At 37.4% G+C, this 22,880-nt stretch overlaps 1 protein-coding gene across 10 annotated transcripts; it reads left to right on the top strand.

The window, feature by feature from the left end:
• Positions 1-432: 432 nt before the first annotated feature.
• On the top strand, positions 433-21,518 carry LOC136248919 (uncharacterized). 10 transcript variants are annotated; one of them, XM_066040774.1, is made up of 10 exons: positions 4,851-7,768; positions 7,822-9,584; positions 9,636-10,596; positions 13,591-13,937; positions 13,997-14,115; positions 14,167-14,255; positions 14,313-14,378; positions 14,787-14,854; positions 15,760-15,878; positions 21,389-21,518. In XM_066040774.1, the coding sequence occupies exons 1-3, from the start codon at positions 7,701-7,703 to the stop codon at positions 9,908-9,910; spliced, it is 2,106 nt and encodes a 701-aa protein (XP_065896846.1). In that variant the 5' UTR covers positions 4,851-7,700; the 3' UTR covers positions 9,911-10,596; positions 13,591-13,937; positions 13,997-14,115; positions 14,167-14,255; positions 14,313-14,378; positions 14,787-14,854; positions 15,760-15,878; positions 21,389-21,518. The 10 variants fall into 10 exon arrangements, 8 of the variants coding, with proteins under 8 accessions (XP_065896846.1, XP_065896850.1, XP_065896848.1 ...); XM_066040778.1 differs by having other exon boundaries at positions 13,591-14,115; positions 14,787-14,834; positions 15,803-15,878; XM_066040776.1 differs by having other exon boundaries at positions 13,591-14,115; positions 15,803-15,878.
• Positions 21,519-22,880: the final 1,362 nt, after the last annotated feature.

Here is a 22,880-nt window from a genome sequence, read left to right as displayed (position 1 = left end):
AGGTGACAGGTTTCTGAAAACCAGTCAGCTTAATAGAAATCAGAAAATATAGATAAGATCGAAATACTCTAATAACAGAGGATATAGCTACATGTTTTATTATTTGAACAAAAAATAATCGATATAAGTGGATTAGCAGCATGCCTGAAAATTTTTGATGGCAAATGACTACCGTAAATTCCATACAAAAGTACGGGTAGCAAATTCAGCTCAGGCTATAACTCACCATCTGAACTATGGATGGGGCTCCTCCTTCCAATTACTTTCATTATGATATATAGATATCACTCAGTCCTTGCATAGATAATCTATGGTTCTTGCAACTGGTCTATTTTCTGCGATTCATAGGTCACACCAACAACTTGTTTTCTCCTTCACCACCATTAAGTGACTGCTATTAAACCCGCCATAATGTATGGACATTACTAAGGACTTCTTTGCCCGCCCCCTGCATACCTCGTATGGCGAGTATCCGGAGAATATCTGGGATTCAGCTTGTTTTAGTGAACGATTGAGGATTCCCACCATAGTATCAGAGTAATGGCTTGTAGAGAACACATTCCTTACCATCGGAATCAGCTACATCGATTTCTTTTGTGATGAAGTTGGACCTCGAGTTGGACTGTTCTCCGTGACGCGCATGCGTATCAAGCTCGTACCTTGTCACTGGCTCGGATGTGCTTAGATTTTATTTTCGAACACTATAAAACTGGCAATGGTAGGTTTCTTTTGTAATTATGTAGCACATGTAAGAAAGGAATGGCGTGCATTAATTAGAACAGTTATACTAGTACTTTAAGAAGTGGTATTATACCACCCCCAATAGCTGTCCAGTTAGCTGTTCAACATGAGAATGAACGTTCTTTAGTTTTTTTGTTGTTTTTTTTTTGGGGGGGGGGGGGGGGGGGGTACATGTACATTATTCCTACTTTTTTATCATCAGTGCGTGATAATTGATAACTCACTACTGGCCTATGTTAGCAGAAACAGAGTTAGATTGAGTAGTTGCCATGATATCCTGCAATGACATTTTTATGACGTCACTAAGCAAAATGGCAGTGTGGGTACTTTGTACAAGGTATCATTGGGCGAGGTGTTTGTAAATTTGAAAAAGAGCTAAGGGAAGGCATATAGTAATACAGATGTGCCTCTTTGTGTACACAAAGAATTTTGGTCTGCTTTTCTCATTAGGATGCGTTTTGCATCATCACAATACATGTGCTAATTCTTACCTTTATTATCTCGTAATTCCATTGTGTACTATAAACAATATTCATTTCCAATACTGTGTGCCAAAGTCTCTTAAGCCCCCACACTAACACGGCAATTTTGTCAAGTATGACATTAAATTTTGTCATTGTAAATATTATCCATGCTGACTATTGTAGCATTCTTTTATTCACTAAACAACTTTGGACAAGTTACTATACTAACTAACGTAAACATGTACAGTAATTACCAGGTTATAATCATAGAGATTGATGCTGTCTTCTGTCATGTTTATTTATGTACCTGTCCCTGTATGTCAGTATCAACATATTTCATGCAAAATAAAGCACTCATCCAGGATTTTATTATGAGCCTCTGCATGCTTCCATTCGTCCTCAACAGTGTGTTGAATGCCATGGCGTAGAGAACACTTGATTGACATTCCATTGCAAACTACAGGCCAAACTGTACTAGTACGAGTATAGTGTCTGACTCATGTATATTTACAAGAGTTTTGGTTAGTTTTTGAGTTTGAATCTCATGAGTTGCATGTATTTTTCTACCTATGTAACCATACCTTTTTGTGTGTACTTCTGGTCTTATCATACATGTTTTTTTTTTGTTCAAAAGGAAGTACTCATCATCTGCTACATTAAAGACTTTATTGAAAATGTCTGTTTGTTTCTCTTTGACATTTACAGAGTTGTGTTGCTATAATAAACCTTGAATTGTTTTCTTTATTAACCACAAGATACTGTAAGCTACTATTTGCCCACGTGGGTGAAGATCAAACGAATAATAGTGCTATTATTTCCATACGGCACTGAAAGGAAAATGCAGCTTTGTTGATCATGTACATAACATTTTAAATTGCCAGAAGTAGCCAAAACGTTGCAGTCTGTTTGTTTTATGACCAAACTTGTAGTATATAGACACTTACTGATTGTCTGATGGTTAAAAACCAATGCAGTTTGAATCTACAAAATGAACCCTCCAAACAAGGATGACCAGAAAGTACTTTAAACCAGTTAAAGCACCGCCATGCTTGTGCAATAGCACTCTGGAGTGGTATTGAGTCAAATATATTTGCCTCGTGCTGTATTGGTCTCTTGCCCACGTCCTTGAGCTTTTTTTTCCAGTTGAAGCTGTACAAGTTGCTTTACATCGCACATGAACTCTTAGGAAAGTATTTATGATACATATCAGGGCAGGCATGAGCAGTCTATGAAATGCATGTTTGTTCTGTGTGTTGTACTACAGTATCTTTTCATGGGTTCAATTTTTAACTTATTTCTTTTCTATATTATAGAAGTAGTCAGATGTTGTGCTAGTTATTTCAGAAAAGTAACTAATTTCTATTTACTCATAACTTAGTTACAGTTACTATTGTTGTAAAGGTAACTTAGTTACTTTCATATGCTTCTTAAAGCTTCTGTAACACGTTTTCATGATTATTATGCTCAGATATGCTTTAGCAAGGGAAAATGAGAATGTTACGTATGTGGCCTTCCTGAAAATAATAATTCTGTGGCCATTTCAGCCCAGTTTCAACTATTGTTCTGTCTGTTGCTCAAGCTGAATCATGAAGAACAGCACAGAATGTGTCTACTTAATGTGCTTGCTGTAAAAATGTTGGCTTTTAAAGTATGATTACTAGTTATTGTGTAACTATTGTAACTAGTTGGTGCCTTGTTGGTTCTTTGTGAAATTTTTGCGGGATATATGGTCTCTGTTTCACAGGAGTTTTATGAAGATGAGGCCAGCCATTTTTTGGAGATATTAAGGTTAGACACAAAAGCATACTAGTGTCCAATACAAAATTATTTCTATACAACTTCATGGTTAGCCAGCATAGACTATAGAATGCTGTAGGGACAATAATTACTGAATAAAAATGATCATAAGAAATACTTTAACGTGTTACTAGGTAGCTTCTATATATACCATAGTCTATATACTTTATAAATGCCGATAATTAGTAGCTGCTGATAATTGGTGACTTGGCTAATTGTTTACTTTTTAATATCATCATTAAAAGAAAGAATGGCTAATGTTTTTATCTGAATGTTTGCCTCCCAGTTATTAAAGTGGAGTGGCCATTGTGCTATGCTTTCAGCTATGTTCAGCCCATTACAACTTCATCCCCATTTTATACTATGTGATAACACATGATAGGACAACATGTTATTGAAAGAGTACTTGTGTATCAGTCTGAAGTGATTGTAGGGTATTGTAAACAACTGCAACTATTGCAGTATATTTTGTGGTAGCAAATCTAAGGGTGATGTTTTACTATTATCCTCCCTGTATTTCCTGATAGTATGTATTATGATATTCCTTTTTAAGGTGTTGATTGCCCCCTGGGCGCGTCAGAAATTGTCGTCTGCCCAGTAACAATAAACAAATAAATAAGCAAGCCAGTGCGTGGGTGTGCGCGTGCGTTCGTGTGTGAGCAAGCTTTGAATAAAGGTACAATATTACATGGAGCCAAAGCTACAAGACAACATACCATATTTAGCTTGTTTCTTATTTTTGTACAGTCCCAATTATATACTGTTATGAATACCAATTTCTAGAGACATGTGATGTATATGACTGTGCTCATATTCTGATGATTTCTACTTATATAGCCCATGTCAATTGGTATACAACAACTTTTATAATGTCATCTTATTGTACATACATCTATAGGTATTTGTCATATGATATGCTACTGTAGTAGTATATTGTAATGTATGTGTATGTCTGTGTGTTATATGTCTATGGGAGTAAGGTGATAAAAGTTCATTTGTCTATTGGATGCACACAGGTGCATACTACATGTGCTGGTATAGCAAAGGGTGTCAATTAATTAGAGAGGTTTCACTGTAATAGCATTTTTTTAGATTTAGTGTATTACTAGGTGTGATTGTAGTGTGTGGGGAGCTGTTTGTGTGCTAGCTATCACAGGTTTGCCTGGGCTCCTGGGTGTCAACAACAGTAATGTCTTATAGTGATGTGCAGTAATATCGATAGTGTAATAATCGTATCGCAGTGGTTCATTATCGTGATATGATAATAGCTTGTGATTATCGTGAGCACCAATATTATACATTCTTACCTCGCCAGAATTACTCAAACAATTAAAGTATTCCATTTGTTTATTCAATTATGTATTCTAATTGTTTTCTGAGATTGAACTTTGCTGTATTTTGGCATGACATATATGCATTTGGGTATACAGGATGTGCCTTTACCCGTACTCATAGAAAATAAGTTAAAATTAGTGCTACATTATGCATCTTATCATTTGGATTTACTATCGTGATAACTATCGTATCGTGATGCAATTATCGTGATTAATCGATATAGTTGCCAACTTACTATCGCACATCACTAATGTCTTACAATGTGACCTGAGTCTACCGTACATACCTTTTGCCAATCAAATTCCAATATCGTTTCTCTGTGGTTGACATACGCCTGTTATGGCTATAGTGTTAATGTTCAGGTTGTAATAGCACACCTAATAACACACAACTAGTTTTTGTTATGAAACTATTTAACAGTGGCATATGCTTCTTGTATCCAGGACACAACCTTTGATAAACAAAGTCATGCAACTGTCAGGCAATGATATTAATAGGTGTGTGTGTGCGTGCGTGTGTGTGTGTGTGTAATTGTCGTATATAGGACATGTACAAAGTATCTGGCCAAGCATACTTACTTTATAGATTTTGTGTGTTGTTTATAGCAAGGTGTCTGTGAATATGTTTGGTGATGCTTGGCGAACCCATACATTGTCCAACTCAAAGCACTGTGCTATCATGTTTCTCTTTTGAAACAGATATGGTGTATTGGTGTTTTCAAAACTGTGACATTCACTTGGCAGAAGGATTAGCATACAATGGTCACTTTTGTATTTTGATTTTGTACATGATATATATAGCAAGGTCAGTACATGGAATAAAGGAGGCTGGTCTGGACAAAGTCATTATTCATGATCACGTAGCAGCATTTAACTTTATTCACACATAAATGTGATGCCCTATAGATGCACTGTTTTGATAAGTACAAGTGACTATCACTTACATGATCTCAACATGTGTTTGGTGTTGGTCCAATAGGGAATAATATTTGTGGACGTGAATCTAATTTCCTGAGAATATAGTATTTTTATCACATAATTAAATGTTTTAGTGTGAGTGTTGGTGGTGTCATCTAGTAAGATGACCATTAGGGGTGCATAATTAAATTTCTGTCTTTAGAACAGAGTGTCCCTCAGACTAATGTTCTATCATTGCAGTAATCTTCTTAGTACGTCCAAGGTGGTATGTGGTTGGTGATCGGCATGGCATTGAAAAGCAATTACCCATTGTATGCCACAATGCCCAGATCCGTAATAATCATTGTGTACAATAGGGTAGTTACAGAGCACTGAACAGTAAGTACACACTAGATGTGTAGGCTTAGCTATCACATGTATAATATACTCAGTGGGAGCCTTACTAATCAGGCTTTACTCAAATGATGTGAATGTGCAATGGCGGATCCAGGATGAGGCATTTGGGGCAAATGCCCCCCCTCGTTTTGTGGAGGAGCTAGCTCGGCATAGTTACTTCTGATTAAAATACTAAACTTTGTCAGGCCAAGATCAGTTTTGCTATAAAACTCACGAAAATATGCACATTTTAGTAGCATTTATTGCAATTTCACCTGAAATGAAAGCAAACCAGTCAAACAAGTTGTGAAATTGTTACCCAGCACCTTCATACGTACTAAGCGTCTCTAAAAATAATTATCGTGTTCTGTTGTATAAGGCATTCGAAGCTTTTTGAATGCTTCATAACCATCTGCAAAGGCTAAAATGGCAAATTCAACAGTGAGACACTAAAGAGGTGATTATTTGCTGCTTCAAAAATACAGTAACTAACAAGAGAATCTGCTCTCCCCAACCGCCTACAACTTAGCCTGTTTGTACCCCTCCCCTTGCCAGCTCCTGGATCCGCCCCTGATGTGTGTAGATTGTTTAACATTTCTTGGAAACTTGATAGGGGAAAAAATATTTATAAATGATAGATATCATGTATCATTGTTTGAGTATTAGTTTTCCAGTCAGGAAATAATCTATTCTCAAGTTTCTAGTTGTAGACTATGTACTATGTTTTCCTTTATGATCCTAATTGCTTCTTGTAACAGACAGCATGACTAACTAAGACCACACCTTGTAGCAAGTGTTGTTGAGATCAAATCACTTATCACTTTGATATGCTACAACATGTACTGTAGAAGTATGATATCCTGTTTTTGCCTCTAGCTATAGTTACCATTGTAATGTGTAATCTCTAGTGTAGTGTAGTAGATTAGTAAACATTGTGAAGTGTTTCTGTTTTGTCATGGCAATTGTGCCATGTGCCATAAGTACAAGCTTACATGTCATCTTCAAGGTGATGATACCCTTTATATGCTCTTTGCTACACATTGGATACTTTCAAACCAATGCTGTAGGTTTTCCTTTAGAAGTAAAAATACATGGACTTGTACACGTAATGTGTTGAGCATACAAAGTCAAGTTAGTTGATCATGACCAAACCGGTACCCGGTGCTTATACAGTAGATCACTTATGCATATTTTGTCATTTTTAAAATCTAAATCAGCTCACTGAATTATCTTCTGCCATATAGTTAACCGCAAAGTAACTTATTTTTGTAAAATTTATATCTTTTACAGATCATATATTATTTCATGGTTATACATTGTCATGTTATAGTCAACTAACGGATTATAAGCTTACCAAGTACTATCGCTCTACGTGAATGAATAACGGAGATACAGCATGAAACATACAAGCGGTGAAAAACACAATTGGCGTCAGTTTTATCAAAGATTATACAGTCTACCAAGGCGTTCTTCAGCTTAACATGTTCTGCACAATGGTGCTCAGGGCTGCATTATCATTGCAAAACGATAAGTACAACGGCCAAAACAAATCAGTCTAAAAAGTTTTTTAAACATTGCGAGTGTCCAAGAAAACCAGTCAAAAATCAACCTACGGGTGTAAAATTTTTGTATTTTTTTGCATGCGGCCCTACACCCACATTCATTAGGCTGTTACCTGTTGTTTTGCCACACCTCCAGTTCAGTATACTGGAAAAAAACTGACGCCAAACACAAGACAGCTCTTCTACATGCCTTTGCTAACCCCAATGGAAGGAAGTGTGGTCAAAGCTAACCTCAATGCAATAATCTATGGTCGATGCGGTAAAAGTTATGTAAGCTTGCTGCGAATCAGCTGTAGGTCAGTAGCCATAAGATCAGTAGTTGTAGCCATGCGTGTGGAAATTCATTCATCAAAATGCTATTGATCCTATATAACTGTAGTACTTGTGCACTACATCATCCGAAATTGTAGCATAAGGCTATTGATCCTATACAATTTTGACACTTGGGTCCTGCATCACCTATAAAATGGTGCAATAATAAAATACAATATCAGAACAAAACAATAAATATGGGTAGCAAGAAGAACAAGAAGAAACATCGAAATGATCATTGTCATGTCTACAAGACAAAGAAAAAGTAAGTATGCTATCATGTTACAGTGTATCCAATATCACTTACAATCCGTACAGGTTCCAGCATGGTGGGTCTTGGCAAATAGAGCAACCTCAGCAAATAGAGCAACCTCAGCAAATAGAGCAACCTCAGCAAATAGAGCAACCTCAGCAAATAGAGCAACCTCAGCAAATAGAGCAAACTAACAGCACATTATGCCACTCTACTTTGGCATCTGACAGTCGTATCATAAACCTAGGACAATTAAACAAATACTTGAACAGAGTCTCAGCACATGCTGCTACATGTGCAGCATATCAAAATGAATCTACATTTGCAAATGATATGATGGTACTTGTAGAACAAGCTCGCTATGGATTGGCATCAATAATTGCTTACCAGTGTTGTGGCTGTGGCCAAAGAATTTCATTCTGCACATCACCAAAGGTCACTTCACCAGAAGAAAAAAAATACTGGAGTTGTAATCTAGCAGCCATGTGGGGACAAATGGCTACTGGAGGAGGCTTCAACAAGCTGGAGGAGTCCATGAGTATGCTAGGAGTACCTGTAATGTCAAGAAGGGTATTTGTTAATACTGAACGTATAATAGAAAAATGGTGGTGGAAGCTACTGGAGGAATCAATGCAAGCTGCTGGTAAAGCTGAACGTGAGCTTGCAATACAGGAGAACAGATACCACCATGGTGTGCCAGCAATATCAGTTATAGTTGATGCTGGATGGAGCAAACGGACACATAAGCATTCATACAATGCTCTTTGTGGGGTAGGGGTGATTTTTGGTTTAAAAACCAAAAAGATTTTGTACATAGGTGTGCATAACAAATTTTGTGCAGCTTGTGTCCAGTATAGTAGTAAATCAGAGCATACCTGCTTTAAAAACTGGAATGGTTCCTCATCCTCAATGGAAACAGATATTATTCTGAATGGATTTATGGTTGCAGAGGAGCAACATGGTGTACGGTACATCAGCTTTGTTGGAGATGGTGACAGCTCCGTGTACCCAACACTAGTGGCAGGTGTCCCTGGGTGGGGATATGCAATTGAAAAGCAGGAGTGTGCTAATCATGCACTAAAATGTTTCCAGGGTCATTTAGAGCAGCTAGTCAAAGACAAACCACAATATAAGGGCAGAAACAAACTAACAGCAAACATGAGGTTAAGACTTACCAGGGATGCTTGCTACGCAATCATCATGAGGAGTAAAGAGGATGATAAAGTTAAGGCAGCAATACTCCTTCAGGAAGACATACTAAATTGCCCAATGCACTGTTTTGGTATTCACCATAAGTGCAGACCTGAATACTGCAAAGTAGTAAGATCTAAATATAACGCAACTAAATCTCCTACCTCAACTGATTACTCTACTTCAACTGATTCCTCCACTTCAACCGATTGCTCCACTTCAGTTGATTACTCCACTTCAACTGATTGCTCCACTTCAACCGATTGCTCCACTTCAGTTGATTGCTCCACTTTAATCGATTGCTCCACTTCAACCAATTGCTCCACTTCAGTTGATTGTTCCACTTCAACTGACTGCTCAACCTCAACCGATTGCTCTACTTCAATCCATTGCTCCACTTCAACCGATTGTTACATTCCAGGGTCCAGCTCAGAGGTGGACTGTGAATCAGATGTCCACAATATAGAAGCTGAATTCATAGGTTCTTTTCTTGAAGATGAACAGCAAGCTTGGACAGATGCCACTTCTGAAGACACTGATGAACCTTGTGGTCCTGCTTATCCAGTTGATGAGCAAATGCTCTGTGACATCAGAGCTATTGCAAGTCGCCTAGCAAGCAAAGCACAACAGTTATTGGGTGAGCAACAATAGTCATGATGAAAACTAATTACATTAAAATAATCAACAGGTAATTTTACCACTAACCTGGCAGAGAGCTACATGAATGTGCGAGCAAAATTTGATGGTGGCAAACAAGTTAATAGGTGTCAAAGTGGGTCATGGCAAGCCAGATGTGCTGGGGCAGCACTTCGAATAAATGAAGGTTCAAATTGGGGCTCAGAAACTTGGAGCAAGGTGGTGTCTACTCCTAGTAAAACATTTAGAGCAGCTGGTGAATGTAAAACTAAAAAACTCAATAAAGATCGGAAGAGAAAATCAACTGACACTGCCAAAATTAATTAAAAGGAAAAAAGCAAAGAGGGAGAACCTATCAGCTTCACAACACAGCAGAGAATATTACTCACGTTATGATGGGGGAAGCAATGCAACTGACATTGTAACTGATGTTTTTGACAACCAGCTCTTTGAGTTAATGAAATAATATTATTTGGCCAACATAAACGTAACTGAATCAGCAAGAGAAAGTGTAACAATGATGACATCTGCACAAGGTCAAAATGATCATTCCCTTCAGGTGTGGTTATCAGAAAGACGAATGAGAATAACTGCTTCCAATGTTGGCAAAATTGCCAAGAGGAGAGACACCACTAAAGTAAGACCCCTAATAAAGGAAATGCTATACAGCAAATTTGAGGGCAGCACTGCTACCAGATGGGGACTACTGCAAGAAGAGGCAACCAATACTCAGTACTTAAAGGAAAAGCACCGTACCACTCCAGATTTGTCCACATCTCTATCTGGATTAATCATAAGTCCAGACAACCCATGGTTGGCTGCTAGCCCAGATGGATTAGTATATGATCCAACAGAGACCTCCCCATATGGCATTGTTGAGTACAAAAATCCATACTCTGTAAGGAACAAAACATTACATGAAGCAGCTACAACCAAGAAGGGGTTTTGCTTAAAAACTTGAAGAGGAAACAAATGTTTTGGCACTAAATAAAAAGCATGATTACTTTTATCAGGTACAGTGTGTCATGTATTGTAGTCGAAGACAGTGGTGTGGTATTGTGATACGAGCACTGGATTTGCACATTGATAGGATACATTATGATCCTGAGTTTTGGATAACAACAATCTTACCTAAGCTAAAATCATTTTACTTTAAGGCTGTTTTACCTGAATTGGCATCACCACTAGGAGCCACTAAAATACGGGAGCCTTCAGATTCATTTCAGGAACAATGTGAACTAACATTTGCCAATTTATGATGTACACAACAATTTATATGTGTGTGTGTGTACTTACCTTTTGTGTTCTTTATCAATATGTTATTCTTTCACAATCATCTGTTAGCAAGTTTTATTGTGCTCGACTGACCCGCGACTGACTTCTAATATTTTAGTACAGTACACTCCATGGCATGATCCATCCAGTAGAGTAATCTGTCCAGTTGAATAACCTGTAGTGACTAGATCTTTTTTCACCATCACTCTTTGTTTCAGCAGTGGTTTCAACCATGCTGCATTACACGCATAAGATCTTAATTTGTTTTCCTGTTTGAAACACATCACACATTTTTGTAGCTTTTGTAAGGTTTCAGTTTTAAAGGGCTTCCATAAACCACTACTTCCAGGTAACTGCCACCTTAAAGTGTGAGTGAAGCAAAACATTGAAATATACCTTCTGGTGTTAACATTGAAATATACCTTCTGGTGTTAACATTAACACCAGAAGGTATATTTCAATGTTTTGCTTCACTCTTCACCCAATGAATCTTATTCATCTGTATATTAAGGCTTCCTTTCAAGGAGGCCACCTGCGTGCTAAGTGTACATCTGTTGTGGTTTATGAATACATAGGATGTTGAGCAGTTGCATGGCTTGTGTGAACTGTTTTATTATCTACCATCCTAAAGAGTCGTGATGAGCAAGCTATTAATTTACTGTACTTTAACATTCTTGCTAAAATATATTTCATATAACACAACTCCATTCTAGCAAACCCTATGCCTGAACTCTACACAGAACTTATAATTTGTCCATTGCTCAGAAATTCCATTAGGTGAGCTTACATTGTGGCCTTGGCTTATTAAGTCTCTAAAACCAGTATCATACAGTATGATAGTACTGCATAGTAGGGACCACAAAGGGGTAGGCGTAGCCCACAAAATAACATCACCCAAAAACCAGCCTCAATTTTTCCTGACAATGAGAAGGCAGTCTTGAGTAGGTAAAACTAAGCCCAAATAAGCTTTCAGATTGACCCGAAATGTTTTCAACAAGTTGCTAAGGAATTTTTTAAAATTATTTAACGTAATTTTCTACTGACCGACTGATGCCTTTAGACAAGTGTAACTTGATAACAGCTAAAGCTATGGGCTAAATTTTTTCACTGTTCAGCGTCATTTTGGCACGAGAGGTGCTTTTTGGCATACTGCAGTACGTACAATGCCTTCTTCATGGACTTATCAGTGTCCTCCTTTGCGTCCCATTCATCTTTGACAGAGAAAAGTGTTGATGTTGGGGTAGTACGTGATGGCTTCCCCTTGTAATGGAAATCGTCTGTATTTTTCATAGTGGCTATTTTGATTGCAGAGGTGCTTTCGAACAGTTCTTGATTCGTACTGCTGTATAACGGGTTGAACATAGCTGACAACAAAGTGTAATGGATATAGATGGAGCATGTGGCACCATTTCAGATGCGGTATTCGTGGGTTCACCAGTCATAATAATTATTTACAAAGAAGTTAGTACACAAAAAAATTAGAATTTTCTAGGGACCATAGCACATTGATAAAAAGTACTGAAACAAGTTGGAGTAGTGCATGATATTAAATCACAGTAAAACAATAAGAAGTGTTATATCCCTACTGTGCATTAATAATCCATTATGGTATATTGAGCACTGTAGGGATATAACACTTCTTATTACTTTACTGTGATCTAATACCATGGACTATAATAACAATGGCATTGGGGCCATTATTCTTGACTTACATGAATGGTTTTACAGATCACAGATGGGGTGTTATTACAATATGCTGGTGACACAACATTGATATGTAGATCCTTCTGTTGCGGCGGCATCTATGAATACACAGTTGCACCTGATACACAACTGGATTACTGACAGTAAGATGAATTTAAATCTAGCAAAGTCCAGTGTAATGTGGTTTAAAGCTGGTTCTAAAAAGTTGTCTAAACATCCAAGTATCTCAGTAAAAATAGTACCACACTGAAATCTATGGATAAACGGAAGTATTTAGGTGTTACCTTTGATCATAAGTTATCATGAATTCATCATGTGTAAGTCTAATCAATAGTCAAGCATTGCCTAAACTTGGATCTGTTGAAGTTACTGCTAGACTCCTTATCTGTATTACGCCCTCCCAGTGTAGGGCCCTCACTTATCAATCTGTATATAGGCTGGAATGTATGCAGAACAGAGCAGTATGTATATGCAAACAGCTGTCCACGTATCACAATATTACTCTGAGCTCAATTGGTTGCCATTTAGGAAACTCATTCAGGTTCAGGCTTGCCATTTAATGTATCGCCAGCATCACCAGTCCAAATGTATCTTATTGTCACCTCCAATTCAATTTGGTCATTGTCACTCTCAGTACAACACCATAGTAAAAGACTATTTTGCTAACCTTGAGAGAATTCACCATACTTTTGCCAAGAATTTCTCCCTTCTAGAGCTTCTCAATGGTGGAATAATATACCACCATCTTTCCATTATCTGATCAAGGACCTCCACTATCAGAAGGTTACCATTTTAATAATATGTGACCTGGATTAGGTGATTGCATAGAGTTTAAACAATAAATCAAATCAAATGAACTACTCCAACTTGTTTCAGTACTTTTTATTGATGTGCTATGGTCCCTACTCTAGTTGAAAATTCCAAAAAAAATTTTTGTGTATTTGTTCAGTATACCTGTAGTGTTCTAACTACATACGTAGCTAGGCTGTTACTGTATGGAAATTAACATTTAAATGTTTTATTTACAGACGGTGTATCAAACAAATGAAATGAGCAATCCTGAGACATGAACACATTCTTCATCTTGTAGTTGTACTGATGGGAGAGAGACATGAACATCATTCTCGAAAGTCCTACTGCTACCACTTCATGCCTAAGATGGACTGTGATCTACAACAAATTATGTCTACCAGAGAAGTTGGTTGTCTGAGGAATTTCTACAACAATTGTGTGAATGATGTAAGATAATGGATAATTGGATTGAATAACATCAATTTCATCTTTGGTGAAACACTAAAAGTTTTAATCTACCTTCATGATAATGGATATGTTCATGGGGAAATTGATGATTTGACAATCTATTATTTTATAGCAAGTATGTAGCATTATGATTAAGATGAAGTGTCAGCACAAGCTACTATACTATCGATGTAGTTCAAAGTTTTGACTCTGCTGGTACTGTACCAGGACTTGGTATAAAAGAGCCTACTGACCAGATGATCAAGTTTGCCTCCATCCTGCCACTAGGAACGCCAAGATATCGGGCTCCTGAGGTGATGTTGTGTTTTAGTGTTGTAGTTGGTTGATATGTGTATTATCTACAGGTATACATGCAAATCATCCTATCAGGACCTTATGAAATACTGTACAAATTGTAGTAGATATGTGGTCATTTGGATGTCCTTAAAGAGAGGTACATAGATGGATATAGTTTACATGTTCACTTAGTTAAGGTTCCCCTTTCACACAGGAAGCTTTACTACTGCTATCAAGAAGTCATCATTGTCCTAAAGAATTGTGAGAAAAGACAACAAAGGTTCTTTAACTGACATTTCATACACACATACTGTACAAAAGAGTTTGAAAAACACAAAACCATTTTAGATGAAGAGACTCTAGTTAAGAGATGTCTACAAGTGAACAGTGCAGAAAGACCTACTGCTAAAGAGACTCTAACAGTGTTCAAACAGGCAGCCAGAGCAAGCTAACAAGAGAACCCTCAAATGTCAGACACATATATAGTCCCTTTAAGTTAAAATTCTAATGAAGAAGAAATAATTGTCAACCTAGTTTTTTTTGTTTTTTGTTTTTTAAGCTCTTCTCTGGTTTTCTCTGTCCAAAACATTTTCCAATACCCTTACATTGTATCCATAGGTTTTGATAGATATTAAGCGTATGATACTCAGTTCACATATCCAATAGACCCTTACACTTTTTATTGTAGCGTTCACCTACCAGTGGAGCCTGAACGTGATAGATATGCCTATGACCAGTTAGTGTTATTATATGACGGTAATTTTTATAGATGTAACATGTTCCTTATTTAAAATCTGACTTTTTTGTTGATTATTTTCAATTTCATGTTATACTTTTCTCTATACGGAGACTCCATTAAGAAACAGCTTGCCAAAAACGTCACATATATATATATTTAGACTTGAAGTATGTACATGGCTTGCTTGCACTAGACAAGTTCTACCATCTGTAAGGTGTGTAGCCGCAGGAATGCATTGCCATTGATGTGGTCTGCATGAGTTCACTAATCACCTGTGAGACATGGTACAGACTCCTGCAGTTTACTAGTCCTGACCCAGGAAATTTGCCTGTGCTGACTCGCAGCACCTAATTAGTACATGGGTGTCCCAGTGCTGGTTCATTGGCACAGCAGCCAAAGGCTTTGCTTTGTTCGTGTGGTAGCTAGGGTGCGTGGGTGTTGTACATGCATACCTGTGTGATCAAAACTGCGTTGATGTTCAAAGGATAATTTTCATTTGTTCGTAAATGGATTTCATGGAATTGGGTTCTATTTTAAAAACTGTAAATTTCCTTAGCACCAGAACTGTAAATTTCCTTAGCTGGAGGTTGCTAAACAAAACCGAATTCATTCAGCAACTGGCTATATATATACGTTAGTGTTGTTTTAGTAAAGAGTTTTAGTTTTAGTTGTAGTCATAGCTAGTTTCTTAGTTTTAGTTTTAGTTATGGTATTTCTTCTTAATTCATTTTAGTTATAGATTTAGTTATGGTTATATTGTCTTTGTTGTTTTAGTTTTTGTTATAGTTTTAGTTATCTTTATTGATTCTTTTTAGTTATAGTTTTAGTTAACTAATACATATTTGCCTTACTAAAAGTACTTTTAGTTTTAGTTATAGTTAACTAAAATAACACTAATATACGTATAGGTATGTACTTTCAGTGTTCTAAGGGTTGGTGTCTTATACACTATCTCTCCTACAAAGTTTCTTGACAACTGGAATAGTGCAAATCTACTGGTTGACAAAGTGCTACTACTGTCTACTGATATCATATCTTAAAGTAAGATATTGTTTTATCACTTGTAAATTACGAAATGCTTTTAAAACAAGCATGTGTCCTGTAAGGAAATGATTTTTAAGAAAACAAAAAATTTTTGTCTTAATTTTATGACTAGGAGATACACTTGTTTATAAACCTCACACAAACCTGGTGGATTGAAAGAAGAATTAAAAACATGTGCTAGGTAGTGATGTTTAAATTTAAACAAAGTAGAGTAGAGTCTACCTGGCTTCTTAGTTTGGGTGGGTGTATACATATTTCTATCTAGTTGGTCATGTGAGCAACCTGGTTTGTGATTAGGTCCCAGTTTTTTCTCTCTCCTTATTTGAACACACTGCTTCCTGTAGTACAGTAAACCTTACTTATCAGCCGCCTCTTTATTAAGACCACCTGGCCACCTCAAGTAGGCCTTACTAAAATATACTTCATGACCTCATTTATAAGACCCTGTTATTATTATTGAGACCTTTGATGCGAAGTTTAACTGTACCATTCCTCACTTGCGTATAGCCTTTGAGGTACAAAAGTTTTGCCAATTGTAGTCATCACATCTGTGATGTGTGTGTATGCTTGCAAATGTGTATAGTATTTGTATGTCTGTCTAGTATTTGTATGTCCGTCTGTGTGTGTCTGTGCATAAACTGCCCAAGAAACTGCCTTATTAATGGTTAAGTCATGTACATGGTAATAATGATTGCCACCTTACATTTTATACCATATAGCAGGTAATTTTCGAAAAAGGTTTTTTCCCCCAGATATTTCAAAGATGCTCTTCTCTTATTCCCTGGACTTGCCGTTCTTTCAACCTAACTTGCCTTCACGTGATCAAACGTATTGGTGTAGACATGTCATCACTCGTGTTTTAGCTCCTCGGTGTTAGTGATTGCAATGGTTAAACAGTAAGCAGCCATTGTTGGGTTTTGATGCCATCTGCTGCAATTCTAGCATAGGCATGATCAAGCCAGTGGCTTATTAAAATTTGCTCCACTCGAGATTACCCCTGTCTTCTTTCTGGTGCATAGGGATGGGGACTATTCCATCAGTAAGTCAGTTGTTGGCAACCATGCATGCGTATCTTTCTTAATTTGTGACACAAATTTCCACCTGCACTTCAAAATATAGATTTAAAACCTTTGAAATTCAGATTTTGTCTCTTCTGCAAAATTAAAATAACCGGTTTTAAAGTACTTGCATGGGCAAAGATCAAATGTATAAGAGTGCTATTATTTTCATATAGCACTGAAAGGAAAATACAGCACTGCATACGGAAAATACAGCACTGTTGATCACATGCATAGCATTTTAAATCTCCAGAAGTGTCTATATAGTACAAGTTTGTTATAAGACAAGCAGATATCATGTCTTGTCTGATGGCTGAAAACCAATGCGGTTTTAATGAACACTTTGAACAAAGACAACCAGGAAGTGCACTCCCACGCTTGTGCAATATGAAAAAAATAATGCTCTGGCATGGTCTCAAGTCAACTACAACACTCGGCTTCACCCCATGCTGTATTAGTCTCTAGCCCACGCACTTATGCTATTTTTTTCCATATTGTACTCACAGTGATGCTTCAACTAGTATATACGGTATTCTTAATGTATATACAGTATTCTTAAAACCTCAATATTGCTTGAGACCATCAAAAGAAATTTTAAAGCTATGTGGAGGAAGCAATAGTTCATTATAGTAATGCTACCGTGTTGGTACTGCAGTGAAATCTGGCCACTGTATAATAAGGTCACCTGTCTAAACTGGCCATCGTCGGTCATTTGTGCATTTGTGTACAAAGTGACCTGTTCCTGCTTAATACTGTTAGCTCAAGAAGTTTTGCCCCGAAAGTGACTGGAATAGAGAAGTAATGTTTTGTCTGAAAATTGTTTGAGGAAGCTCGATGCTTTTGATATGATTTGATATGCAAACAAATTACAAAATATCTGAAATAGATTGTAATGAAACTATCCTCCTTAGCGAATTCAGTAATGTGTAATGGTTTCTATGAATATTCTGATATTTGATCTATTGGTGTACAAGTGCTGTTAAGAAGTTGTGCAATAACTCTTTTTGTTGCTTAGTAATCCACTGTAATTGTGTCAAGTATTGAAAGTACGTGTAGCTTTATATTATAGTTCATAAAAAGGAAATTTCACTTGAAACCAACTGAGTCTTTTGAAAGTGTGTGTAAGTAAGTCAGCAATGTAATGCAAAGTAATGTCTCAAAGAAGTAAACAGATATCATGAAGCCTTTCATACAGCAGACCAATCTTTTGTTCCTTGTAATGACTGCATCGTTTGTTTAGCCACAAAAGTTATAAATGCAAACAATTTTAATAAAGGTATTGTACTGAGTGGAATGAGGTATACTGTATGTTATTTTGTGTGTGTGTGTGTGTGTGTGTGTGTGTGTGTGTGTGTGTGTGTGTGTGTGTGTGTGTGTGTGTGTGTGTGTGTGTGTGTGTGTGTGTGTGTGTGTGTGTGTGTGTGTGTGTGTGTGTGTGTGTGTGTGTGTGTGTGTGTGTGTTGTACATATGTGTGCAGTGTGTATCTTCGTAGAGCATGCAGTGTGAATATAGTTGTTGAAACTCTGATATTCTGACAGCTGACACTTGTAGTTTATGTGGCTTATAATGGTTAACCACAGTCAACCACTACATACATGAATAATAGCATGCCAAGCAGCTGTTGAATACCAATGATGGTTGAGTACCAGTGATGTTGTGTATCATCACTGTTGTGGGGTAGCCAGTAGAGATGGTAAATGAAATATGAATATTGATGTCTGGAACCATCTCAAATGTGGGGTAGTTAGAAAAGGTGGACATGGTCATATGTGTGCACAGACATCAGTGGACATTTTCTTAATACACTTTTACTTTTTATAACAGTTAATTTTTATACCTAACGTATTATACATTATGTTGTGTAACAACTGCTATTACTCTTCTTACTGTGGTTTGCAAACATAGTAAAATATCTTTAATCTAAACCCATAGTATTCCAAAATACCTCTATAATCTGACACCAGTACAGTAAAACCTGTCTGTTATGGTCACCTTTGAGCCTGACCTCCTTAAGCAGATGGCTGGTTATATGCAAATGACACGTTTGGGAAGTATTACAACGGTCAGTTTAGACAGGTGACCGAGTGGCCTGATTATACAGGCTTTACTGTACTATTGGCTGCATCAATGAGGCTTTCTCTATGTCAATTATCCGACATCCTCACTATTTTTTATCACCAATGAACATCAGGTTATAGAGGTTTCAGTGAACTAATAGTAAATGCACGTGTGCTCATTTTGTACAACATTTGCTTGCTCCATAATGAACACCAACACAATAGACATTAGTTTTACTTTGTGTTGTCGTTTGTCAAGCTATTGGTTTTAGTGTATATCTACATGAGCAAGCCATTCATAATCTATAGAGATGTCTATATACCCAACTTTTTTTTTCTTAATTCCTATTACTGTTACCAATAGGAGAGTTTTGCTTTCATCCACATTAATTTATAGCTTTCAGTAAAACTACGTGAGAGACAGACCTACACATTATTGTTATGGCTTCCAGCTACTACTTGTACCAAGAGTTCATAATAGAGAGGCCTCTCTATTATGAACTCCTGCTTGCACAAATTTTAAAAAGATTATGCAGCCATCCATCCATCCAAATTTGGACACGTGACTGGGAAGCCATCACAACCATGGTGAGTTTCAAAGCCATCCGACACTGATTAGTTATTGGTCCCAGCCACGGTGAGTTTCTAAACCATCCAACACCGATTAGTTATTGATATCAGCCATTATGTATGGCAGAATCTCTGCATCGTCACCCAAGAATCATTCAGCCACTACTTAACAGCATATTAAGCGTTATGTTTCATTAGCACACTTTCTCAGCTGATCAAATTGTCACTGTACAATTCCTTGTGCTGTTTGTCTAATCTAACAATCATGATCAGCTCATAAGATGGAGTATGTATTGAAAATATTCTGAAGAGTGATTTGTACATGGAAGACCTATCTTAATCCATGCAGCCATACAAGATAGGAAATAGGAACTTGACTTCCTGCATTCCATGCTGGCTGTTATTGTATCATCATCATCTGCTTAGCCTAAGCAGATAATTTAAGGAACTTAGATTTAAATTGTATGGATGCTCAGTATAACCACAATATAGTAATGGTGTTAAGTGTATTGTGACAAAGGTATATAGCATTGGAGTATTAGGGTATATCATACAGTACGATAGTAACTGTATAGTAGGGATGACAAAGGAGTAGGCGTGGCCCACGAAATAAAATCTCCCAGAAACCAGCCTCAATTTTCCCTGACGACGATAAGGCAGTATTGGTTAGGTAAATCTAAGCCCAAGAAAGCCTTCAGATCGATCCGAAATGCTTTCAACAAGTTGCTACAGAATTTTTTTTTTTAATTATTCAACGGAATTTTCTACTGACTGACTGACTGACTGACTGACTGACTGACTGACTGACTGACTGACTGACTGACTGACTGACTGACTGACTGACTGACTGACTGACTGACTGACTGACTGACTGACTGATGTTTTCAGACAAGCGTACCTTGATAACGGCTGCAGCTAGGGGCTTGATTTTTTCACTGTTCGACGTTGCTTCGGCCTGAGATGTGCCTTTTGGCATGCCACAGTGCGTACCATGCATTCTTCATGGACTTACCGTTGTCCTCCTTTATGTCCCATTCATCTTTGCTGACAGCGAAAAGTTTCGATTTGGTGGTAGCATGTGATGGCTTCCCTTCGTAATGAAAATCATCCGTATTTTTCATAGTGGCTACTTCAATTGCAGAGGTGTTTTTAAAACAGTTTTTGATTCGTACTGCTGTGTAATGGGTTGAACATAGCCAACAACGAAGTGTAATGGATACTTCACTTTTCAGATGATATAACTGGGGCGCATGGCACCTACCCTTTTGGTATGCATGGGTTGCAGAGATACTTTTCAAACAACTCTTGATTGTGTAACGGGTTGAACATAGCTGACAACGAAGCGTAATGGATACTTCACTTTTCAGATGATATAGCTGGGGCACGCGGCGCCATTTCAAATGTAGTATGTGTCACCAATCAATAATATTATTTACAAAAAAAGTAAACAAACAAGTATTTCAAAAAATTTGGAATTTATAACTAGGGTAGGGACCATAGCACATCGATAAAAGTACTGAAACAAGTTGGAGTAGTGCACGATAGTAAAACAAATTGAAGTGTTATATCCCTACTGTGCGTTTCCATTATGGTATCTTGGAGCACAGTAGGGACAAAACACTTCTTATTGTTTTACTGTGAATTAATATCATGCACTACTCCAGCTTGTTTCAGTACTTTTTATTGATGTGCTATGGTCCCTACTCTAGTTATAAATTCCAAATTCTTGTATTATATAGCATTAAACAGTAATTTGTTCTTTGTAGTAGAATATAATCAGTCTATGTGTCAAGTGTTATTTTGTGTGCCTTTATGTTATAGAGGTAGCTACTGGGAATCACTGTTCTGCAGATCGGAAGTCCAAAGATCCACCCTCCATAAACTGATGAACATGTAAATAGAAACTAATGCATATTATCTTCAATATAGTATGAATCTCAGTATATTATAATATTTTGTGTGCGTGATGTACCATATAGCCTAAATATTTCGAGGGGGGAAAATTTTCGCTGATTTCATGGTTTTGGAGGTTATCAACGAAAATTTTAGCCTTGCAATACCTCCATATAGTCTAGCTAATACATTTGGGAGTGTTTGCAAATCCGCGAAAAAAAATTTTTAGCAACATTGTTCAACCTTGCCCCTCGAAATATTTAGGTATTGAACGTCTGTAGACCAATTAGTTGAGAAGCCATATATATATATATATATATTATGTATGTAAGCGATTGAGTAAAGCGATACTACATTCAACAAGTTGTTGTCAAAATACTATACACGTTAATATTGTCGGTGTGGCAGCCTGCATGGAGTAGTGAAATAGCAAGGGTGAGCTGTATAACCATTTTAATATGCTGTAACGTTTCAGGGTTACGTCTCAGAATCCTGTTGAAGATATGTTATGCAAAATGGTAGTACGTAGTATATCTCGGGTTATTACAGTATAAGCTATTATGTATGTCAGTAGGCTAGCTAATAATTTTTTAATACGACGATTAGTCTACGTATATAGCTTTAAATCCTACTCGTCAAAACTGAACGAGCGAGTAGATTCTATAATTGCATGGACCGTGCAGATCACGGGCGGTTCAATAAAGGGCATGTTCCATATGTAAGTAACGCCAGACACTGCACCAGCTGCAAGTTATAAACGTCAATGTATTAATCTATGTGTAGCGTCTGGCTTCCCTCCTATCGGCTAAGTGGGGTGATGAATACTCTGTAGTCCTGGGTTGGCTTCGATGTTGTCTTGGCTTTTCTCTGCTCCTCTCGGCTATTCAGTGCGTTCGAGGTGCACGTTCATCCATTGGTGCTTACACTAGGGCTCCACCACCAATGGATTTAGTGCAAATGGAGTCCCACTTGTCAGAGTAACATGCTGGCTGTGTTACTCTGTTTTTCTTGTCTTTTACAGTTGTCCAGCACGTGCCTTTCTTTGTGCTGGGAGTGGTAGGCAAGGGCAGTCCATCAAGCCCAGGAAAATAAATTAAAAAAAAAAAAAATCTAAGTGTAAAGCGATTGTGCGCGTGTCTAAACGTGTTTAATTTAACGCGCGTTACGTAGCTACTGAGTCTCGTGCACAGATTTATTTGGTGTTTCCCCAACTTACACAGCTGTTGTACTGCAGTAATATACGGTTTTCCCTTAGTCTTCCCCCTATTTAATATGGTTGAGGAATTTATTCATTAAGGGAGGTTGCAACATATAAGCCTTCAGTTGACGAACTTTTTGCAGCTTGCGTCGGGAGTTTCCAGACCCTTAGTGTGTCTTGCATGGCCACAACGCGATTTAGACAGAGCGACCTGAGCGTTAA

This window comes from Dysidea avara, chromosome 3, assembly GCF_963678975.1.
Source record: "Dysidea avara chromosome 3, odDysAvar1.4, whole genome shotgun sequence".
Lineage (NCBI taxonomy): Eukaryota > Metazoa > Porifera > Demospongiae > Dictyoceratida > Dysideidae > Dysidea > Dysidea avara.
Note: the sequence above shows the minus strand (reverse complement) of the source record. Positions and strands in the feature narration are given on the sequence as shown.